Source organism: Microplitis demolitor, chromosome 10, assembly GCF_026212275.2.
Source record: "Microplitis demolitor isolate Queensland-Clemson2020A chromosome 10, iyMicDemo2.1a, whole genome shotgun sequence".
In the NCBI taxonomy this organism is placed as follows: domain Eukaryota; kingdom Metazoa; phylum Arthropoda; class Insecta; order Hymenoptera; family Braconidae; genus Microplitis; species Microplitis demolitor.
The window spans coordinates 11389142-11410408 of NC_068554.1; the positions used below are offsets into that span (position 1 = coordinate 11389142).

At 28.5% G+C, this 21267-nt stretch overlaps 2 protein-coding genes across 2 annotated transcripts in view; both read left to right on the plus strand.

Moving 5' to 3' along the window:
• Positions 1-278: 278 nt before the first annotated feature.
• LOC103576082 (prefoldin subunit 6) lies at positions 279-4404 on the plus strand. The gene is made up of 3 exons (XM_053742612.1): positions 279-625; positions 839-1034; positions 4197-4404. The coding sequence occupies exons 1-3, from the start codon at positions 565-567 to the stop codon at positions 4315-4317; spliced, it is 378 nt and encodes a 125-aa protein (XP_053598587.1). The 5' UTR covers positions 279-564; the 3' UTR covers positions 4318-4404.
• A 156-nt stretch (positions 4405-4560) lies between these two features.
• The window catches only part of LOC103576085 (fatty acid hydroxylase domain-containing protein 2), a 61176-nt gene continuing 44469 nt past the window's right edge, over positions 4561-21267 (plus strand). The window contains exons 1-2 of the mRNA XM_008556125.3: positions 4561-5028; positions 5235-5355. Of these exons, the coding sequence (XP_008554347.1) occupies positions 5004-5028; positions 5235-5355 (146 nt within the window). The 5' untranslated portion in view covers positions 4561-5003. The remainder of the gene's footprint in view (positions 5029-5234; positions 5356-21267) is intronic.

Consider the following 21267-nt stretch of genomic DNA (forward strand, 5'->3'; position numbering starts at 1 on the left):
TTTGACGACAATTTGTATACAACTTGCTATACAATTTGACGTAAATTTACTACCCGAATTAGAATGCAAGTTCACTTTAAAAGTTGTATACAAATTGTCATTAAAACCGGAAAAGCCCGAAGTTGATGAAAAATTCAAGGAAACTTTTATTAGGGTTTTTTTTTTTCTAGTAACCAAAGCTACCTCTAAATTCAGGAAAAATGAACGGCAATTTTTCTTTCCAACTTTTGCTGTCAAACAATCGGCAAATTTGGGCAGCAAATTTCAGTAATTTCAATCATCACATTACTGTCAATTTCAATTTTAAGTGACTATTAGAGAAAATTTCAGCAATAGTTTTCTGTCAATTTGCAGCTCTCTGAAGAGGCTAATCAGGAACAATAAAAGAACATCCCGGCTATTTTTGACTAAAATTCGTCGAGTTGTTGTAACTTAATTTGTTTGATTTATACTATTTTTACTTAAATAGTAATAATTTAACTCTTATTAGAAAATCAATTTATAAATAATTTCATAATATTAAAAAAGAAATAAGTTTATTCAGTAGAAAAAATCTTTAATAAAATGGAGGATTTGCAAAAAAAATTACAAACTGAAGTAGAGGTTTATAAACAAATTCAACGAGGTAACCTACATTCCTTTAGATATTTTTTTTTCTCGTAAATATACAAAATCCAAGTAAATAAAAAAATAAAAAAATAAAAAAAACACAAAAAAGAAATAAAACCAATAACTAAATCTTCAAATATTAATTTATTAACAAAAATATAAAAATGATTTATTTCTTAAAAGTTTTCATTCAAATTTTGTATTTGAAATTTCCTGATTTTTCAATTAGATTATCACAAAGCACTCATAAATCGTCAACAACTTGATGGCCAACTGAATGAAACAACAGCTGTAAAAGATGAATTATACTTATTGAAATCCAGCAATGAAGTATTTAAACTGATTGGTCCAGTATTGATAAAACAAGATTTGGATGAAGCTAAACAAAATGTTAATAAACGTATCGAATTTATTACCAATGAATTGTAAGTCTATATTTATTAAGGTGATGGATTTTCATATAATTAATTTTTATTCAATCATGATTGAATTATTTGCTACAAGACAATTAACTCGCTCAATAATCTCAATTACATTGTCAACGAATTATTAAATAAGTAAAAAATTTCAATTGAAATCACAATGGTCGAAAAAGTTGTTTAACTTTTTAATGTATATTTGATTTGCAAAATAAATGAAGTTACTACTTCATTTCAAAATATACTGGTCACATAACTTTTATTTAATTTTTGATCGTTTATATAGAATTATTATTAAAATCTCATCTAAATGAAGATAATTGTAAAAAAATACTAATTTTTTAGACGGCAAACAGAAACAAGGCTTTTTTCATTGCAAAAGATGAAATTGATAATTTTCAATTTGCTCATTTGCAGTGGTCTTAAATCAGCTTCTTTCGATTAGCTCAGAAGAAGTTGATACTTGTAATTTTAATGGAAGAAATGTGCAATATATATATATATATATATATATATATATATATATATATATATATATATATTAGGCTGATTCAAAAAAATAATATGGGAAAATTTATTTTTTAAGCTTGGGAATTTTGTAGCTCACGGTGGGACCAATACTTTTAAATGTTCAAGATTTATTCTTATGGGAAATTTGACGCTCTATAAGAAAGGTCTCTTGTCATTTTTTGATATTTTTATTTCTTCAAAAGTTATTCAAAGTTAAAGTTAGACTGACGATAAATTTTTTGAAGCAATCATCAACTTTATCGGAAAATTTTATAGGACATTTTTTGTAGAGCATTTTATTTCCTACAACTTATCTTCGAGAAAATTTTCGATATTTCTCACAAGTCGTAAGTTATTTGCTATTAACTGGAAATCTTCTTAAAAAATCCAAATTTTGTCGCTTAAAATAAATTATATTAAAATTTTCAGTTAATTGCAAATAACTTACGACTTGTGAGAAATACCGAAAATTTTCTATAAGATAAGTTATAGAAAATAAAATGCTCTACAAAAAATGTCGAATAAAATTTTCCTGTAAATTTGATGGTTGCGTCAAAAAAATTTAAAAAATGTAAAAATTTATCGTCAATCTAACTTTAACTTCGAATAACTTCTGAAGAAATAAAAATATCAAAAAATGACAAGAGACCTTTCTTATAGAGCGTCAAATTTCCCATAAGAATAAATCATGAATATTTAAAAGTATTGGTCCCACCGTGAGCTACAAAATTCCCAAGCTTAAAAAATAAATTTTCCCATGTTATTTAAACGGAAAATAGAAATTTGCGATGCGCGACCTCTAAATATCAATATTAAGAGCTCTGATTTTTACAGGCGTTTTTTCTTGTCTCTCTGAGTATATTTCACTGGGGATATCGAAAAAAAAAATAGTCCATTTTTTTGAATCAGCCTAATATATATATATATATATATATATATATATATATATATATATATATATATATATATATATATATATATATATATATAAAATATATATATATATAACATATCTAGAAAAATGGAAATGTAATTTCACACAAGAATATTTTGGACTTACATAATAGGTTCTCCAAATTTGAAATATAAAAAAGAATAAATTTAAATTCATTATCATCCACATGAAATTGTACTAGGAGTTTCTTAACTTAAATGCTATTTTTTTCCACTGTCTTCGTTAAAAATGTTTAAGTTTCATTTTTTAATCAGTTCGAAATCTAGAATATTTTTTGTACTAGAGTTAGAAATTACTTTCTCATTTCGGGTAATGTTGAATGGTATCCATTATTAATTGTCCATTCGAAATTTTGCCTAAAACAATATGATGTATAATAATAACACAATATTTCGATGTTGTTTTTGATCAAATTTATCCAGCTCTCATAAAGAATAATTACAACGTAAATATGGATCATTGATTGCCTGGACTTATGGACTAATGATTAAGTTCATATGAATTATCGGGCAGTGAAAAGCCAACTTAGAAAATACATAAATATTCATAATCTGTACAATGTTCACTATAAAATAGTTATTCTAACGCGTCGAACATTCAAAAGTACTCTAAACTCAATATATGCAGCTAGCTAGTTTTGGCCTTTTAAAACGATAGGTCAGCGTTTTTTTTAGTACTGTGTTTTTAAAATTCTTCCAGTATGCTTTCTTCGAATTAAATAGTGTCCTAAATGTATTTATACGATTTTTGTAAGATTCCAAACATGTCATTTGAGTAAGACTCATTTTCAAATACTTAAAATATTTATAAAAAGTTATGACTTCATTTCTTCAGATGTATGTTGAAACATTTGAAATGAGTAGTAAATTAATCAATGAAATTTATTCATTAAATATTTTAGTTAATGAATTGAAAAAATTCGGCAATAAAAGTTATGAGAAAATTTATTTAGATACGAATATCAGTCGAATGTTTAAAATAAAACTGTACATTCTCTCAGGTATAATTGATTTTGAGAAACCTAGCATCCACACTTATTCAATAGCCTTTTTCTTTGTCATCAAATTGTTTACTAATGCTAATTAATTTTCATGTAAATAATAGAATTGTTAGATATTGTTCATTAAATTATTAATGATTTTTGGCTTAGAAAACTTGCTAGCTTGATGGATATTAACATTAATACGTAAATGTCAAATCAAATGTTAGTTTTTAATTTTTATTATTAATCATTAAATTCTAGAATACTTTATTGTATTCACCATCTTAATAAATTTTCAATAAATTGATATGATATAACTTGATAAGTTATAATAATTTTATTATTGTTTCATGAAAATGATGAAAAATAGATTAAACATTTTTATCACTTTTTCTGACTGACATTTAATAATTTTATTAATAATTCTATCAACTCGTATTCGATATCTAATTATAAAAATTTTGAATTATATAAAAATTCATTAAATTCGCTTTTTTTTTGTTTGTTTGTCCTCGGCTCTATTTGGCTGTCTGTCAGCTGACACAATTTTTAAGCTCAATATGATAAATAAATATTAGATTCTTTATTCAATTTTTGATAAGGATAATCATTCAAAGTAGTAAATTATAGATCATATTTATCAATCAATTATTTCATATCTTTAAAAAAATTTTTTCCCCTTAGTCAAGTACTTTTGTAATTAATTTTTTTTTTTTTTTAGAAAACGAGTAGATACATTGATCAATGATTTAGACACCAAACAAGAACGTCAACGTGAAAGTCTTGATAAATTACAACAGATGTTTCAAATCGGTCAGCAAAAAGCTGCTGTAAAAGCTTAGAGAAAGATAAAAAAAATTCCATTTATTTTTTCTAAATTAAAAGTGGAGTAGTTGATGGTCAATAAAAAAGCTTATTCATTATAAATATGTTTTTATTATTTTAATTCAAATTTAAATAAACAATCTAGAATCGAAAAAAGAAATTTTTCTCAGCCTTTGATGTCATTACTAATAACCAAAATTTTTATAAGAAAAATTAGTCATAATTTTTTAATACACAAAAAGCAAATATTTGTCGATTGATAAATTACCTCCTGAGTAAAAGGCGGGCGAATTTCAATTTAAAAAATTCAAATTCGAAAAATAATTTGTTTTTACCATAAAATATTTAAAATTTAATTATTTTAATGTCACCATATCAAGCGCTATTATTAGTTTTTACATATAAAAAATGATTCTTTTAAGTTTACCAATTAAGTGTGTTATCTATTTGAATAAAATTTTTTTTTAACATTGAAAATCATGTTATAAAATGTAAAGTGACGCAACGATCTTGTGACCAATTGAGTCATAGCGTAATTAAGCTACGGCGCATTTGCCAATGTTGTATTGCGTGTTTTATTGATGTGGTTCGCAATAAAAGTGTTAAAAGTTATATCTACTAAACTCATCAATAAATATAATAATAATATAACAAATTATAAAATAAACATCATATAAATAAAATAATTTAAAAAAATACTAAAATGAAAGCAGAAATACCTTACCAAGGTAAACAATTTTTATTGTTTTTCTTTATATTTTGAATAAATAACAGTGTCTATAAAAATGCATGATAAATATTAGATAAGAGCTGATAAACTTATTTGCATCAATAAACAAGTTATCATAGTAAAAAAATAAGTTATGATCGAAGAAAATGTATACTATTTTTTGTCGAAGAAACAGTTTTGTTTTCTATCATAATTAAGTTGCAGATGTAACGATTGAATTGAAAAGTACTGTACCACCTACACTGTTATCGAGTCTAAGAAGTGTACTTTTTGTTATTGGCACTGTTGTCATTGGCTTTGCTGCGTTCTGTAATTCATTGACGTGGTGAGTATATAATGACAATTGACTGATAATTATTTATTCTTTTAAAAGTGTATTTTTAACACTGCGTTGGTGTTTCAGATAAAATTAATGAGGGATTGAAATTTCTAAGATATCTAGCCTATAATCGAAAGTTTTTTTAAAACTTTTATTTTTTTGTAGTAAATTAAATAAGCTTTATTATTTGAGCACTCATAAAGTTAGATAATCCCTGATTAAACAAAACGATTTACTCAATGATGAATGTTTATCTGTATAGTATTAAAATTGAATTGTTTTGAATCATTTCTAATTATTTTGAATCGTTTTTTCTAATCAGGGATGAAAAAAACTTTTTTTTTCGAATAATTTAAAAAAAATGAAAATTATAACAACAAATTTTCTTTGATTTGGGAAAAGAAAGACAGAAGCTCAAGGCCAAGTATTTACTTTGTATTTTATAACGTAGGAACTAGTAAGATGTTAGAGGTTTTCTAATCGATGTTTTAATCGATGAGGCATTCCAAGCCAATTTTTTGACTCGTTAAAATACTTGTTCGAAAAACCCGTCTATAATTGTTTTTCTCAATCTTCTCAAGAATTACGAATTTTCGGAAATTTTTTAATTTCATTAACTTTTCAAAAAATATCGCTATTGACCTAAAAATAAACATCATTTTTCAGTCCTAAATTTACTTTTGGTAGAAAAAACACTTAAAACCTTAATAACTTGTAATTTCGATTTTTTTTTTTAGTTTGACAATATACGATGCTTTTTTTTCTAATCTCAAAAATAGTGTTGTCCAAAGTAAAAATTATCAACCTGATCCAATCCTGCGACTCAGATTTGTTATATTTTTTTGGATTTATAAAATTTTTCCTTCTTTTTAAATCGAGTTTTTTTTTCTCAATAATTTCATTTTTCAATTATACTATTCGGTAGCTGATAATGTGATTTGATATTGACTTCAAAAAAATTTCATTTTCAAATAATACATGCACACAATTTTTTAGTAAAAATAACGCAAAAAGTTTGTTACTGTTAGGGCATGTAGCAAATACACTAACGCAAAAAATTAAAGGAACAGAACAATTTTATAAATTTTTTTGTAATTTTTGGAAGGCTGTAACATTGTCAAAAATAATCGTATCGAGATTTTAAAAAAAGCATTTTATAGCTTGAAATCTCTAGTTTCGGTGCATTTTTATCAAAACTTTTTAAAAGGTCTGGTTATCACGCTAACATGAGAAATACAGCGAGACAAAAAATTTCTAAATTTTTTTTTTTTTTTTTCAAAGAGCCCACGGGCCGTGCAAAAATTTTTCCAACTGAACCAATGCATAGGTCATTTGGCAAATTTATTCAGCTTCAATTTGGCTTTTTTCAACCTTGTAGGACAATTTGTCACAGAGATATCAGCGTTCAAACAAAAAATGATCCTTTTGGCTTTGATCATCGATATTTCAGGTACCAATGATTACATAGTAAATTTGAGGGCGGCGTTAAAAACTTGAATAAATTCTTTACAAGATATATTCATCATTTTTTGGAAAAAACAATTTTTTTTATTCTTAACATCCTTTAGAAGTAAGTACAAAAAAATGACTTTTTTTTGGTTTTTAGTAAATCAACCACTACTCCGCAAATATCGATAAAAAAAATAATGTTGCCAGGGGCTTTTTTAACTTAATGTACCCTCAATAACCCTATAAATTTTTAAATTGATCTATAGAGCCATTTTTTGGGGGTCATTGGTACCTGAAATATCGATGATCAAAGCCAAAAGGATCATTTTTTATTTGAACGCTGATATCTCTGTGACAAATTGTCCTACGAGGTTGAAAAAAGCCAAATTGAAGCTGAATAAATTTGCCAAATGACCTATGCATTGGTTCAGTTGGAAAAAATTTTCCACGGCCCGTGGGCCCTTTGGAAAAAAAAAAAATTTAGAAATTTTTTGTCTCGCTGTATTTCTCATGTTAACGTAATAACCAGACCTTTTAAAAAGTTATGATAAAAATGCACCGAAACTAGAGATTTCAAGCTATAAAATGATTTATTTAAAATCTTGATACGATTATTTTTCACAATGTTACAGCCTTCCAAAAATTACAAAAAAATTTATAAAATTGTTCTGTTCCTTTAATTTTTTGCGTTAGTGTATTTAAATTTTTATCATGCACATCGTAAAATATAGTACTCGATAGCATGTATATGAAGTGCAATTTCTACTAACAATATAATAAAAATTTAATTACTGGCTAGATGTCTTGACAGTACCAGACTTTATGAATAATTTTCACTAAAAAATTCTCTGCGTGTATTATTGTATTTATTTTTAATTATTCTCATAAACGATTTTTCAAAATCATCTTATTTTAATCAAGATTTGCGATCTTTTCTTACCTTTACATGTATGTTCATAAACAAAAAATTTCTTGATGCACTTATACGTGGCCAAAAAAACTGGTTAAAAATACTGATTGAAAAGAATTTAGAAGCAGTCACTCCATGCAAATTGTATATCCATATTAGGGTGTCCGTTATTTACCAAAGTGATTTTTTTTAAGCGACACCCCCTAAATTTTTTGTTTATGGCCTAAAAAAAATTATCAGACCCATATAAGCCCTTCATATTCATATTAAACCGTGCCCCAAAGACAATACATTTCCCATTTAAATAACATGGGGTTTCGGCGCGTTTTACATTTAATTTTTTTTCTCCTAAGCTAGTTAATCTATGGATATCAGAGATACATATTTTTGTAGGAAATTGAATACTCTACAAAAAAGGTCTCTTATGGTTTTTCGATAAATTTATTAGTTTAAAAGTGATTCAAAGTTAAAGATAAACTTATAGTTAATTTTTGATTTTTTTACTTTGACCGCAAAATTATCATTATTTCTGTAAAAGTAACTTGTTTATTGCGAAAAATCTTCAATTTTAACTGTGTTATAGAAAAAGTTACTGTACGATTTGAACATCTGGGTCAAAAATAAAACTTGATTCAGGCTCACTTTGCCTTATTTTCTTTTGAAGTTATTGATTTGCCGACGATTTTTCGATAACATCTCGACTTTTTCGACTTAAATTAAATTTTTTTCAACTTTTGAACTTTTTTCGTTTTAGATTCAACTTATTTGTATTTTCTAGTCTTAGTTTGAACTTATTCGTCTTAACTTCAAACACGATAACCATTCACCTTACTTTTGACTTGCTAAACCAAGTCGAAAAAATGTTACTTATTCGCCTTTCTTTCGCCTTGGTATATAAAAATTATTTTACCTTAGTTTTGACTTTTTTGCCTTATAATTTAAGTCGAATAAGTCTACATCAAGTCAGTTTCGACTTTATTTCAACATTTTCGTCTTAAATCGTGACTAAGTAAGCCAGTTAAGTTTAAACCAAGGCGAAAACTCAATGTATTTTTAATTTTCGTAAAAGAAAGTCGAGTTTGTCTTGTGAAGAACGACTCCAAATTTCGATTTGGTAAACCGTCTTAATCAAATTTTATTTTTAACCCGGGTAGCATACGGTTTTCGATCTTCGTTCTTGGCTAAAGTATTAATATATTCTTCAGTCAATTTGACAGCTCTTTCTGCAGTATCAATGACTATTTGTAGGTATTTAACAATTTTCAAATAAAAATTTCCAAATTCCACCAAAGAATATTTGATAAAATAGAGTGTTGATCAATATGTAAAAAAATTTATTTAATCTGTCATATTTTTTCCGTTAAATTGAAAAATTTTATAATTAACACGTCACTCGTATTATTCTTCAGTTATCTGAATTTTTGATGGTAATTTTTTCAATAACACAGTTAAAATTAAAAATTTTTCGCAATAAACAATTTACTTTTACAGAAATACTGATAATTTTGCGGTCAAAGTAAAAAAATCAAAAATTAACTATAAGTTTATCTTTAATTTTGAATAACTTTTAAAGCAGTAAATTTATCGAAAAATCATAAGAGACCTTTTTTGTAGAGTATTCAATTTCCTACAAAAATATGTATCTCTGATATCCATAGATTAACTAGCTTAGGAGAAAAAAAATTAAATGTAAAATGCGCCAAAACCCCATGTTATTTAAATGGGAAATGTTAATTAAATGTTAAATGTCTTTGGGGCACGGTTTAGTATGAATATTAAGGGCTTATATGGGTCTGATAATTCTTTTTAGGCCATAAACGGCAAATTTAGGGGGCGTCGCTAAAAAAAACATCAGTTTAGTAAATAACGGACATCCGAATCTATATATACAAACAAAAGAATTGAAATTATTGAAAAGAATTCGAATTTCATCATTTTTAATTCTTTTCAATCAATATTTTTAAACAAGGTAGAATAAGCCATTTTCGGATGAGCCTGCAGTTAGCAGACAAAAGAAAAATAAAATATTTGACAGTGGATATCTTTTAAACAATTTGAATTATAAACAATTAAATAAATAGGATAGAATTCTATTGAAATAAACTAGATATGCTAGCAATTTTTTTTGTTTAGCACACTGTTTTGGATTTATTCAAAAACAAACTTTTTGGAAAAATAACCTGAGATTTCAAATGATCGGAATAACTTCATATTGTATTACTTTCTTGATGGCACTATTGCCTAGTGGCGCCTCGGTTTTTTTTTTTTTTTTGAGGATCGAAAGAAAACTTTTAGCACGTTATAATTTTTGAAGAAATCGTTCAAACGAAAAAAAAAACACTTCGTTTTTATAATATCTAGAGGTGCAATTTTTTTATTTTCGAAAATTGCTGTCATATTTTGAAAAAATGACAAAAACAAATTTTTCGAATTTTTAACTAAGTATATGAGTGAGAAAAATTATTTTAAAGATAAAACCAACATACCATCTTTTTCTCTTTCCAAGAGTTACGTATGCACGATTTCATTTTTTTTCTATCCTAAAGTAAGTGGTCAATATGCTCAGTCAATCAAAATTTTGAGTTTTAAATTTTATACCTCGTTAATGACGTATTATCAAAATAAGCTCAGGATACATTTTTGTAGGGAATTTTATGCTCTACAAAAAAGTAATCTTATGATTTTTTGATAAATCCATCTGTTCAAAAGTTATGGAAGCTTGAAGTTGAATTTATAGTGAATTTCGATGTGTGTGAATGTAGCTGACAATTAACAATTTAGAAATTTTGGAATGAATAAATATAATGTAAGTACAATCAAAATTAAAAAATTTGTATGTAAATAATTGGAAAATTAATACCTGCATTTTTTTTAGTTTCAATATTTTAATTTATTTATTTACTTAAGAGATCGATTGAAGTCGAGCAAAACGCTATTTTTTTTAAGAGCTTGACATTGAAATGGAAATAAATTAAAAATTATACAGAATTTGAAAAAAATATTTTCAAGGTTTATTTATAGAGAATAAACCATCTACAAAAAGATTCCATGGCATTTTGTGATAAAATTGGTAGTTTCGCTGGAAAAGTAAAAAGACCTTGAAATTTACTATGAGTTCAACTTCAAGCTTCCACAACTTTTGAACAGATGGATTTATCAAAAAATCATAAGATTACTTTTTTGTAGAGCATAAAATTCCCTACAAAAATGTATCCTGAGCTTATTTTGATAATACGTCATTAACGAGGTATAAAATTCAAAACTTAAAATTTTAATTGACTGAGCATATTGACCACTTAATCTAGAATAGAAGAAAAATGAAATCATGCAGACGTAGCTCTTGGAAAGAGGAAAAGATGACATGTTTAATTTTATCTCATAACGGTGGGCCTTGGTTATTCTGGGTCAAATAACCACGAACCACAGTTAATTAAATTTTCCCGAATAAATTCAAATTGATAAATTATTAATTATTTATTGTAAATATAAATTTAGATTTTCTGCTGGTTCTGATGTCGGGAAATATGTATCTCAGAAGTAGGTCGATTCGTTCTGTACCGGACACGCGGCTGAAAATAACTTATTTTATATGACGCTGGTGATAAGAAAATTAATTGGTGAAAACTCAATAATATTTTATTAATTTTATTTAAACCAAATCCCCAAAATATATACAGAATTTTCTCCTTTTATTAATTTTATTTTATAATTAATTAATGAAAAATGAGCGTCCAGCAGTTAACTATAACTTATTTGAACGCGCAAAAGATTTATTGGATGTGGTTGGGATTAAATTTATCAGTAAAATATCATGCTACGTTGAAGAGAGAAAAAATGTTTGTTAAAATTTTGTTGAGACTTAACTAGATGTAAGTGGACTTATTACTGGTGGTATCGGTCTCCGATTTATCACAGGTTCCTTGGACTCGATGTCGATCCTCTTCGGTAAATCCTCACGGGCAGACGTTGTACATCAAACCACCACACTCACTTAGTAATCAAATTTGGTTTTCTTTAACCAGACGAAGGAGTCACAAAATCTCCTTATTTAATGAATTCGAATGAAAAACAAGTGTCACTTATAATAAAATTAATAATTTAGTTTAATGTATAAAGAAAAATTTCAATAGATAAAATTATTCAGGTTGTAACAGTGCGTTTCGACTTGAAAATCGAGCCCCAAAGTCTGGTTAACCTACGGCCGTCTATTTGAATAATTGTATGTTAATTGTCACTCTTTAGTCACCCGGGACCATGTCAGAGGCCCCCTAGATCGAATTCTATTGAGGTAATAGTAGGGTAGTTTCACGCCCTCAGGATTTTCCTTTAAAAGGGCCAGCAAGCAATTATTTGGAGACTTAGGCCCTGGCTACCACCCAGAGTGGACCAGTAGGGTAGTGGACTGATGACGCCTAGCGAGGTTCCTACTCTACAACCAGAACTCATTATAATTCACTTGAACCGGCCTAACGATAAGTTTAGTCATATCTAGTCATTGAGTCCAGTGTTCGGTTTTATTTAATTTATTTTATATCTTTGAGTTTGATCGTTCGATATTAATAGCCACAGTAATTATTTTATAAATTATTTATTTGATGAACGTTTCAATTGACCACATTTTGAGTCAAATTTCTACACGTGGTCATTTAGTAAAGTTAAAGTTGAATTGAATTGTGCCAATAAATTCATGAGTGTTACCACACCATTGCTGTTTATTTCTTGCGGTTTTCTAACACCGAAGATTGGGCCTACAACGTTGCTGCCACATTTGTTGCCTACGCTTATTGAGGGTCATTTTCTATCTATAACTACAGGGATGAAGCATGCAGTAAGGTACAGCGTAAGTGGGATTCCGTCTTACCCAAATTAAAATTATACTTGGTCTCCTCCCGCGTAAATTAAAATATCAAAACTTATGTACTAAATTTTATTCTAATTAATTCTATTGGGGAAATTTTCATATTGTACATGGGTATTTGGTTAAATAAATGTAATATTTTCTCTTTGATAATGCAAAACCAAATCTTTTACTGAATAGCCCACTAGGCATTCTTTCCTTTAATAATTAATAAGCGCAAATTTTCGAGAATGGGGCAAGCCCTCCTCCTCCACCAGTTCATAAGATTGAATTAGTTAAGTAAATTATAAGTAACCGTGGCCTGGACAAGAGCTAGCCTAGCCAGGACCCTCGGTAATAAGGTAACAGATTTTCCGAAATAGTACTGATTACTGGGCTAAATGACTGGATATAACAAACTTATCGTTAGGGCAGCTCATATAAATTATAATGAGCTCTGGATGTAGAATAGGAACCTCGCTAAGCCTCATCAGCACTACCCTACTGGTTCACTCTCGGTGGTAGCCAGAGCCTAAGCCTTCGAGCAAGTGTTTGTTGGCCCTTTTATATTTTGGAGGCGTGGAACTACCCCACTGTCGTCTAAATTCAAATAGAATTCAATCTAGGGGGCCTCTGACATGGCCCCGAGAGAATAAGGAGTGTTAATTAAGATATAATTATCATAATAGATGACCGTAGAATCAGTTAGATTTTCGCGCTCGATTTTCAAGTCGTAAAATCAGAAACGCACGGTTACAATCTTTAAAATAATTTTTCTCACTCATATGCTTAGTTAAAAAATTCGAAAGAGGCCCTGAGATGATAAAAATACCAAATCGGCCCCAGAAAGGAATTGGGCTCATAACTTCAGGAAATATTCGTACCCATGAAATACTTCGATACAGCAAGTTTCAGATTTTTATCTACTACCACGTCTGAATAAATCGAAAAATACTCAAAATTAGTAAAAATTGTTATTCTCTGCGTCTTGTTAATCGAATGATCTAGTAATCGGATGTGTTTTGGGGCATGATGGTAGCGTTTTGGAAAAAAAATAAGAGAGATATTTGTCCGTAAGAACCTAAAAAAAAAAACGAGATTTTGTTCTTATTTTTTGGTTTTTAAGCGTGTTACGATAATCGTAAAAATATGACACAATTTTTTTTAAATTCCCCATTCAATTTCCGACGAAATTATAAACTTGGAAATTTTTTTTAAGGGTACCACATATCGAAAAAAAATAAAAATCGTTTTTTTGCGCAAAAATCGTTTTTTTTTTTTCATGATTAAGTTCTAAAATGATAAAATACAAAGCTTTTGTGAATATTGTACTGATAAAAACAACAAAATAAATTCAGAACGCTCATATAAAAGTAATTGTTTACATATAATGGACTGTATTTATTATTATAATCTTTATTTCTAACTATAATAATTAAATCTGTATCCAATACTATTGTTTACATAATTCAACTAGTTTTCAGATAATTTATACTCCTCAACTTTCCTATACTTTCCCGCTCAACTTTCAGTTCATTCAGAAACCATGACATGGCCCTGTAATTCGAAACTGGTAACACTGTTTTTTGTTTTCATGAAAATCCACTATTTCTGCCGCTATCCTCAGAATTACGTACTGTGAACATTCTAATCAAAAACTGGTCGTGCCTTTATTTGCATTCAATAGTTCATTTTGTCTGGTTATAATCTTATTTGAGTGAAAATATGTCGACACCTATAACAAATAATTCAAAGTGTTGCATTTGTTCAAAAGTAATAAAAAAGACGAGAGGAACTCCGAAACATATACAATCTGATGAAGATGTTGAAGATTTTTCAACGATTTTTGATCATCCAATTGTAGTTGGTTTTAATTGTCGTTCCAAAAAATACGAGAAACCGAAACTTGATGGGGATCAGGATACATCATTGGAGGATCAATTGCCTTCAGATTTGAGTGAATTATTTGAAAGAACTGAATCAAACCTATCAACGATGACTTTGTCTCAGTCAAGTACTGATAATCCATCATTTAATTTAGAGATTGTATGTGATGATGATACAGAAGAATGTATTGAAGTTCAAATTAAAAGAACAGTTGCAACTCATAGATATCGTTGTGTATGTTCTGTTTCAAACCGGAATATCGTAGTTGTTCCTCAAGATGCCCGTATGCAATACTTTATTGAAAAAAGAATTTTTTACCCAAGAAAAAATGTTTATATATAATCATACATAATTATATATAACTATATATGATCATATATAATTATATATAATCTTGTATATATACCCATATAGAATTATATATAATTATATGACGGAGAAAGTCATATGTAGCTCCATATATATTATATATGATTATATATAATACTATTTCGAGAAATTTTTTTCATTTAGAATCATATATAATTATATATAATTTTATATATATATCCATATGTAATTGTATACAATCATTAGGGTGTTTAAAAAAAAAATAATTTTTTTTTTTCATGGTATTCAAAAATTGAAAGTACCCAGTTTTTCAATCGGTTGAATTTCATATAATTTTGTGAAATTATTCAGTGTTTCCCAAAATTTTATATAAGTTTTTTTAAATTTCACATCACAACAGAAAATCAAAAAATTTGAAGAAACTTAGTAAAATTTTATATAATTATCATCAAGGCCGACAAAAATAAAATTTCATATAAGTTCATGGAGTTTTTTTAAATTGTGTAAAAATCCATCACGAAAACTTATGAACTCGGTCTTTACCGGTATTTCACTCTAAATACATCAATTAAGCACATGACTTGAACTCTCGTGATGTGGACCAGTGATCAACGTTCAGGGCTACCAGCCAAAAGGAGCCGTGTTCGAACCCAGCAGATGTTCCAGGATTTTTTCATCATTTACTGCTATTCATTCTTGTTTCTAAATTTGTAATGCGTCCGCGCGGTACTAACCAAATCAAAAATTTGGTATTTAATTTTTTTTTTTTTTTTTTTTTTCAAAAATATTTTTTAATTATATATAACTTTATTATATATAATCATATATGAAAAATGGCCAAATATAATTATATATAGTTATATATAATTATATACAGTTATATATAATTATATATGATTATATTTGGCCATTTTTCATATATGATTATATATAATCGAGTTATATATAATTATATATAATTTTATATGATTATATATAAAAATTTTTTCTCGGGTATTCCGGGTGGAAATCGATGTTGCAGCGATCATCTCATAAAAAAGCGCTTCTATGCTGAAAATTTGAATTTATTAAGAGTTTATTCTAATTGGAGTTTTTTAAAATCGTCAGAATTAACTAAAATGATGGAAAGCTTGGCTGTTGAATGTGACTCTACGTTGATTGATAAAATGGATGATTTTCGTATACCTGATGAACAACTTTACATATTTACTGGGTTGAAACGTGAAAACATAATCGAATTGCGGGATTTATTAACTACTATGAGAAATACAGATTCTCGTACAGTTACTCAAGCTCTCATCGTTTTTTTATTCAAGCTACGTACTGGTAGCTCAAACAGATTAATATCGGCGACTTCACAATTGGAAAATGAACAATTGGTTTTAAAATATTTTGATCAAATGATACAATCATTTGAAAGAGACGTTTTACCTCAGTATTTTAGTTTTCGATCTGTGTCTCGAGATGATATCATTGAAAATAATTCATCACCACATTTAAAAAGTTTGTTTGCTGATCGCAGTGATAAGCTTTTCTTGATTTGTGATGGAACGTATGCTCGTCATCAAAAGAGCTCGAATAATGCGTATCGACGAAAGTCTTACTCTGGCCAGAAAAAAGTACCGTTATTTAAACCATTTACCATTTGTACGACAAACGGATTTATTGTAGATATGTTAGGGTCCTACCTTGCTATTGTGAATGACGCTACTATTATGAAAAACATCATTGATACTTCTAACGGTATTTGCAATCTACTGAAACCTGGTGATGTTTTTGTTGTTGATCGAGGATTTCGTGACGTTCAGGGGCACTTGGAACAAAAAGGTTATCAAATGTTGATGCTAGCATTAAAAGGCAAACGAAGTCCCTTAACAACTGCGTATCTGATGAGTAAGATATGTCACAAAAATTTGTTGGGTAGTCGAAGCAGTTCACGGAATGCTGAAACAAAAATATCATCTACTTGACCAAAAGTTCGACAATAAAATGTTACCAAGAATTGGTAGTTTTTATAAAATTGCATCATTTCTTCACAATCAGTACAACAAACGTCTAATTTCTGATTGAGAGTATTCAGATTAAATTGTTGAAATGATGAAATCTCGAGATTCTAATGATAATACACTAGCTGAAGAAGTAGACAAAAATGATTGGCACAGGAAAAAACTTCCATTTGAGACAATTCTGTCTAATGATTTGGTAGATTTTCCAGAAATGACTGAAAAGTATTTGAAACTTTTGTTTACTGGTTCCTATCAATATAAAAAAGCAATATCATATTTAGCTGAGATGATGGATGAATCAGATAATTTAACTATTCAGTTTGTCAGAGATAAAACCAATGTGTCAAAAGCTCAAGTACAATCTCGCCATATTGGTAGGAAGGTTTACAGATGTTTCATTGATTATAAACCAAATACAATTGGATGGAGTGGAGTATCAAGATATAGCTGCGAATGTGCTAATGGACTGAGGACAATTGGTTATTGTTCACACGTAGCTGCAATAATTTTTTATCTGACGCACGGCCGATATTTGGCTAAAATCCCGAGACTAGCAACAATACTCAATACCTTATTCAATAGAGACAATGTCACTACTGTGATTGATGAAGATAGCGACGAGGACTAGTCATGAGTTCGTATGATTTTTATTGTTAACAGAGTAATATATTTTTCCATAGTTTATAATTAGATATTAATATTGACGTTATTGAATAAAGAACAATTACTTTTATATGAGCGTTCTGAATTTATTTCGTTGTTTTTACCAGTACAATATTCACAAAAGCTTTGTATTTTATCATTTTAGAAGTTAATCATGAAAAAAAATCGATTTTTGCGCAAAAAATCGATTTTTATTTTTTTTTTTCGATATGTGGTACCCTTAAAAAAAATTTCCAAGTTTATAATTTCGTCGGAAATTGAATGGGGAATTTAAAAAAAAATAGTGACATATTTTTACGATTATCGTAACACGCTTAAAAACCAAAAAATAAGAACAAAATCTCGTTTTTTTTTAGGTTCTTACGGACAAATATGGCTCTTATTTTTTTTCCAAAACACTACCATCATGCCCCAAAACATATCCGGTTACTAGATCATTCGATTAACAAGACGCAGAGAATAACAATTTTTACTAATTTAGAGTATTTTTCGATTTATTCAGACGTGGTAGTAGATAAAAATCTGAAACTTGCTGTATCGAAGTATTTCATGGGTACGAATATTTCCTGAAGTTATCAGCCCGAGTCCTTTCTGAGGCCGATTCGGTATTCTTATGGTACCAGGGCCTTTGTTTTTATCATTTTTTCAAAATATGACAGCAATTTTCGAAAATCAAAAAATTGCAGCTCTAGATAATAATGTAACGGGGTAAATTTGATTTACTGCGTTAAGTTTAAATTGAAATTATTATTTATTATGCGCATTGTTGATAATGTTGCATAGCCGCCCCAGGGTTATCCGGGGTAGGATGCGACTAGTCGATCAGAAGTGAAAATTAAAATTGCTCATCCGTCAGTCCCACTTAGAATTAAATAAGAGTGGTCAAATTTTGAAGATATCCGAATTCAAGCGGGAGCGAATAATTACAAACGAAAGACGGAAGCGGAACGAGACGCTTGTTACCGGAACGACCGGACTGACTAGACGTGATAAGCAGAATAAGAGCCAACAATTCAGGAGACGCCGTTAAAATCACATCAGGTAATTATTTAATTGCTACTTGATTAATTATTGTGGAAGCAAGCGATAAATTTGTCCAAAATTTTATAAGATACCAGTTAGGAAGCCGGTACTTTTGGAAAGATTACTGATTGCGTCTGCAGGTTGAAGGAGAGAACGAGGGTCGTTGAGGCGAGAGATACAGAAGAGAATGAGACAAGGACAATTATGGAACGAGACAAACGAGCGAGACAAGGGACGAATATAGGACCAGGACAGAACAACGTACAAGTAACACGACGAGGAAAGATCGGCGAAAATTTGATTAAGAAGGTATTTACTCTAATTTATTCCAGACAGGAAGCCGGAAGAATTAACTAAATACGTAGTTGTACGTCGTTTATCGTCACGTCTCAATTAATTGTCCGGAATTAAATAAGTAATTAGTAAATTAAAATTAAATAAAATAATCGGAAATCGAGATTAAAGTTAATTAAATAACTCCACGCAGGTTGCCGGAGCTATTGCGCAGTCGATATTTCCAGGCAGATTGTCGGAAATATTCTAGAAGTTTCCCGGCGGGTCGTGTAACCCACGCGCCGGAATCTTTGATAATCTAGTCATAATTGATAGTCGATGTAATATTAATAAATTAATTAACAAAATAAAATAAAATCCGGATGGAATCTAATATGAATTGTCTTGAAAAGATTCATAAAAGTCTCGCAGTCAAGGTCACCGGCAAATAATTAAATTAAACGAAATTAAATTAATTAAATAATTGAAATAATTAATTCATGAAATTAAATTAATCGTAATTATTAAAAATAAAATAAAGATAAATAATTACTGTAATTACAAGGTTCCCTAGTTGACGGGAAAAAGATAAAATTTATTTGAGTAAGAAAAGTAGAGTTAGGTGAAGGTGATACTACGTTACTGGAAAATAGTTTTAATAAAAACAAAATAAAAGGAATTAATGGTTAATAAGGAAAATTAAAGTAAATAATTAATTAATTAATAATAATCTTTTAATACAAAATTAAATTTATTTATTTATTGTTAAATCGTGGCGGGAAAGTTGTTGGTGGCAGGACGCCATTTTAAATTCAGTGCGTGCGTGTAAAATAAGTCCAGGGGACTAGAGTGCGCGCGCGTGTGCACGTGTGTGTGTGTGTAATAGATCAAGATGATCAATGGTTTTAATTATAGTAAAGTAAGGTTTCGTGAAGGTAAAGCGATTTTAAATCAGTTTAAGGAAAATACCAAAGGTACTTGGCTTATTTAAGGTTGATAAGGTTTTATATTCATTGTAAAATGCCAAAAGTAGTTGCCTTATTAAGGCTTAACAAGTTGCGTGTGTATGTGTGCGAAATCATCAAAGGTAGTTGACGTTAGTTAGTAAGGTTTTGTAATTAAAAAAATTGTCAAAAGTGGTTGGCTTATAATAAGTCGTCTTAAATTCGTCAAAGGTGGTTGACAAGATTTTAAAATAAGGTTTAATAAGGTTTATAAGGTTTATAAGAGTTGAATTAATAAGGTTATAAATACAAAGGTTTATAAGGTTAATTAAAAAAGTTGTCAAGGCATAAATAAAAAAAAGTTATAAAAGTGCTAATTTGATAAATCTAATTTATTTATAAATTATCCTTCCTTCTCTTACAATCATAAAATTACACCGACCCTGACGATTTAAGATCCAGTTTTGGGAGGCCGTATTACTTCCTACTTTCAGTGGCATCCTTAGTAAGGACGACCAGAGTAACAACAGAGCCCTGTTATAATAAAAAAACGAAGAGGTGTTTTTTTTTTTTTTTTTTCATTTCAAAGATTTGTTCAAAAATTATGACATGCTAAAGTTTTTTTTTTCCGATTTTCAAAAAAAAAAAAAAAAAAAAAAAGAAGGCGCCATTAGATAATAGTGCCATCAAGAAAGTAATACAAAATGAAGTTATTTCAATCATTTGAAATGTCAGGTTAGTTTGCTAAAAGTTTTTTTTTTTTTAATAAATCCAAAACAGTGAGCTAAACAAAAAAAAATTGCTAACATATCTAGTTTCTTTCAATAGAGTCCTATCCCATTCATTTAATTGTTTATAATTCAAATTGTTTAAAAGATATCCGCTGTCAAATATTTTATTTTTCTTTTATTTGCTAACTTCAGGCTCATCATTTTCAGAGATCAAGGAAAGTTTCTAAATCTATAAAATATTATTCTATAAATGATAAATTAATACATCGAATGGCATATTTAATCAGGGTGACCACAAACCGGGAATATCGGGAATTATCAGGGAATTTAATGCAATCGGGAAATATCATATAAATGTCAGGGAATTTCGAAAAGTATCCGGGAATTAAATTGCGACAGTTCAAAATTAAAAATTTTTCAATAATACACTAGTTATAATAATTAAGGGATATTGAAAAAAACTTCTAATTTTCAAATGATTTTCAACAGGTTGTAACTCGAAGGAAAATGGTCATACGACAAAAACAAAAAAAAACAAATTGTAGCTTAAAATGTCTAGTGTAACAATCGATACACATAAATTACTTTTAATCCCAAATAATTCGGGATTAACTTAATTAAATTGTTATTTTAAAAATATTTTTATAATTTAAAGCACATCCAAAATTTGAAATGTGTTGAACTTACTCTGAATCAATTAAAATACGCTGAAATGAACAATAATTATACTATCGAAATATAATGGTAAAACGCGTGATGAAAGAGAGAGTGAAATAGAAGTAAAAACAAACGGATAGACAAGTATCTGTCTTTCTCTCTCATGAGCGCATCTGCACTGCGATGGCCGGTTTTCTAGGTAGTCCTC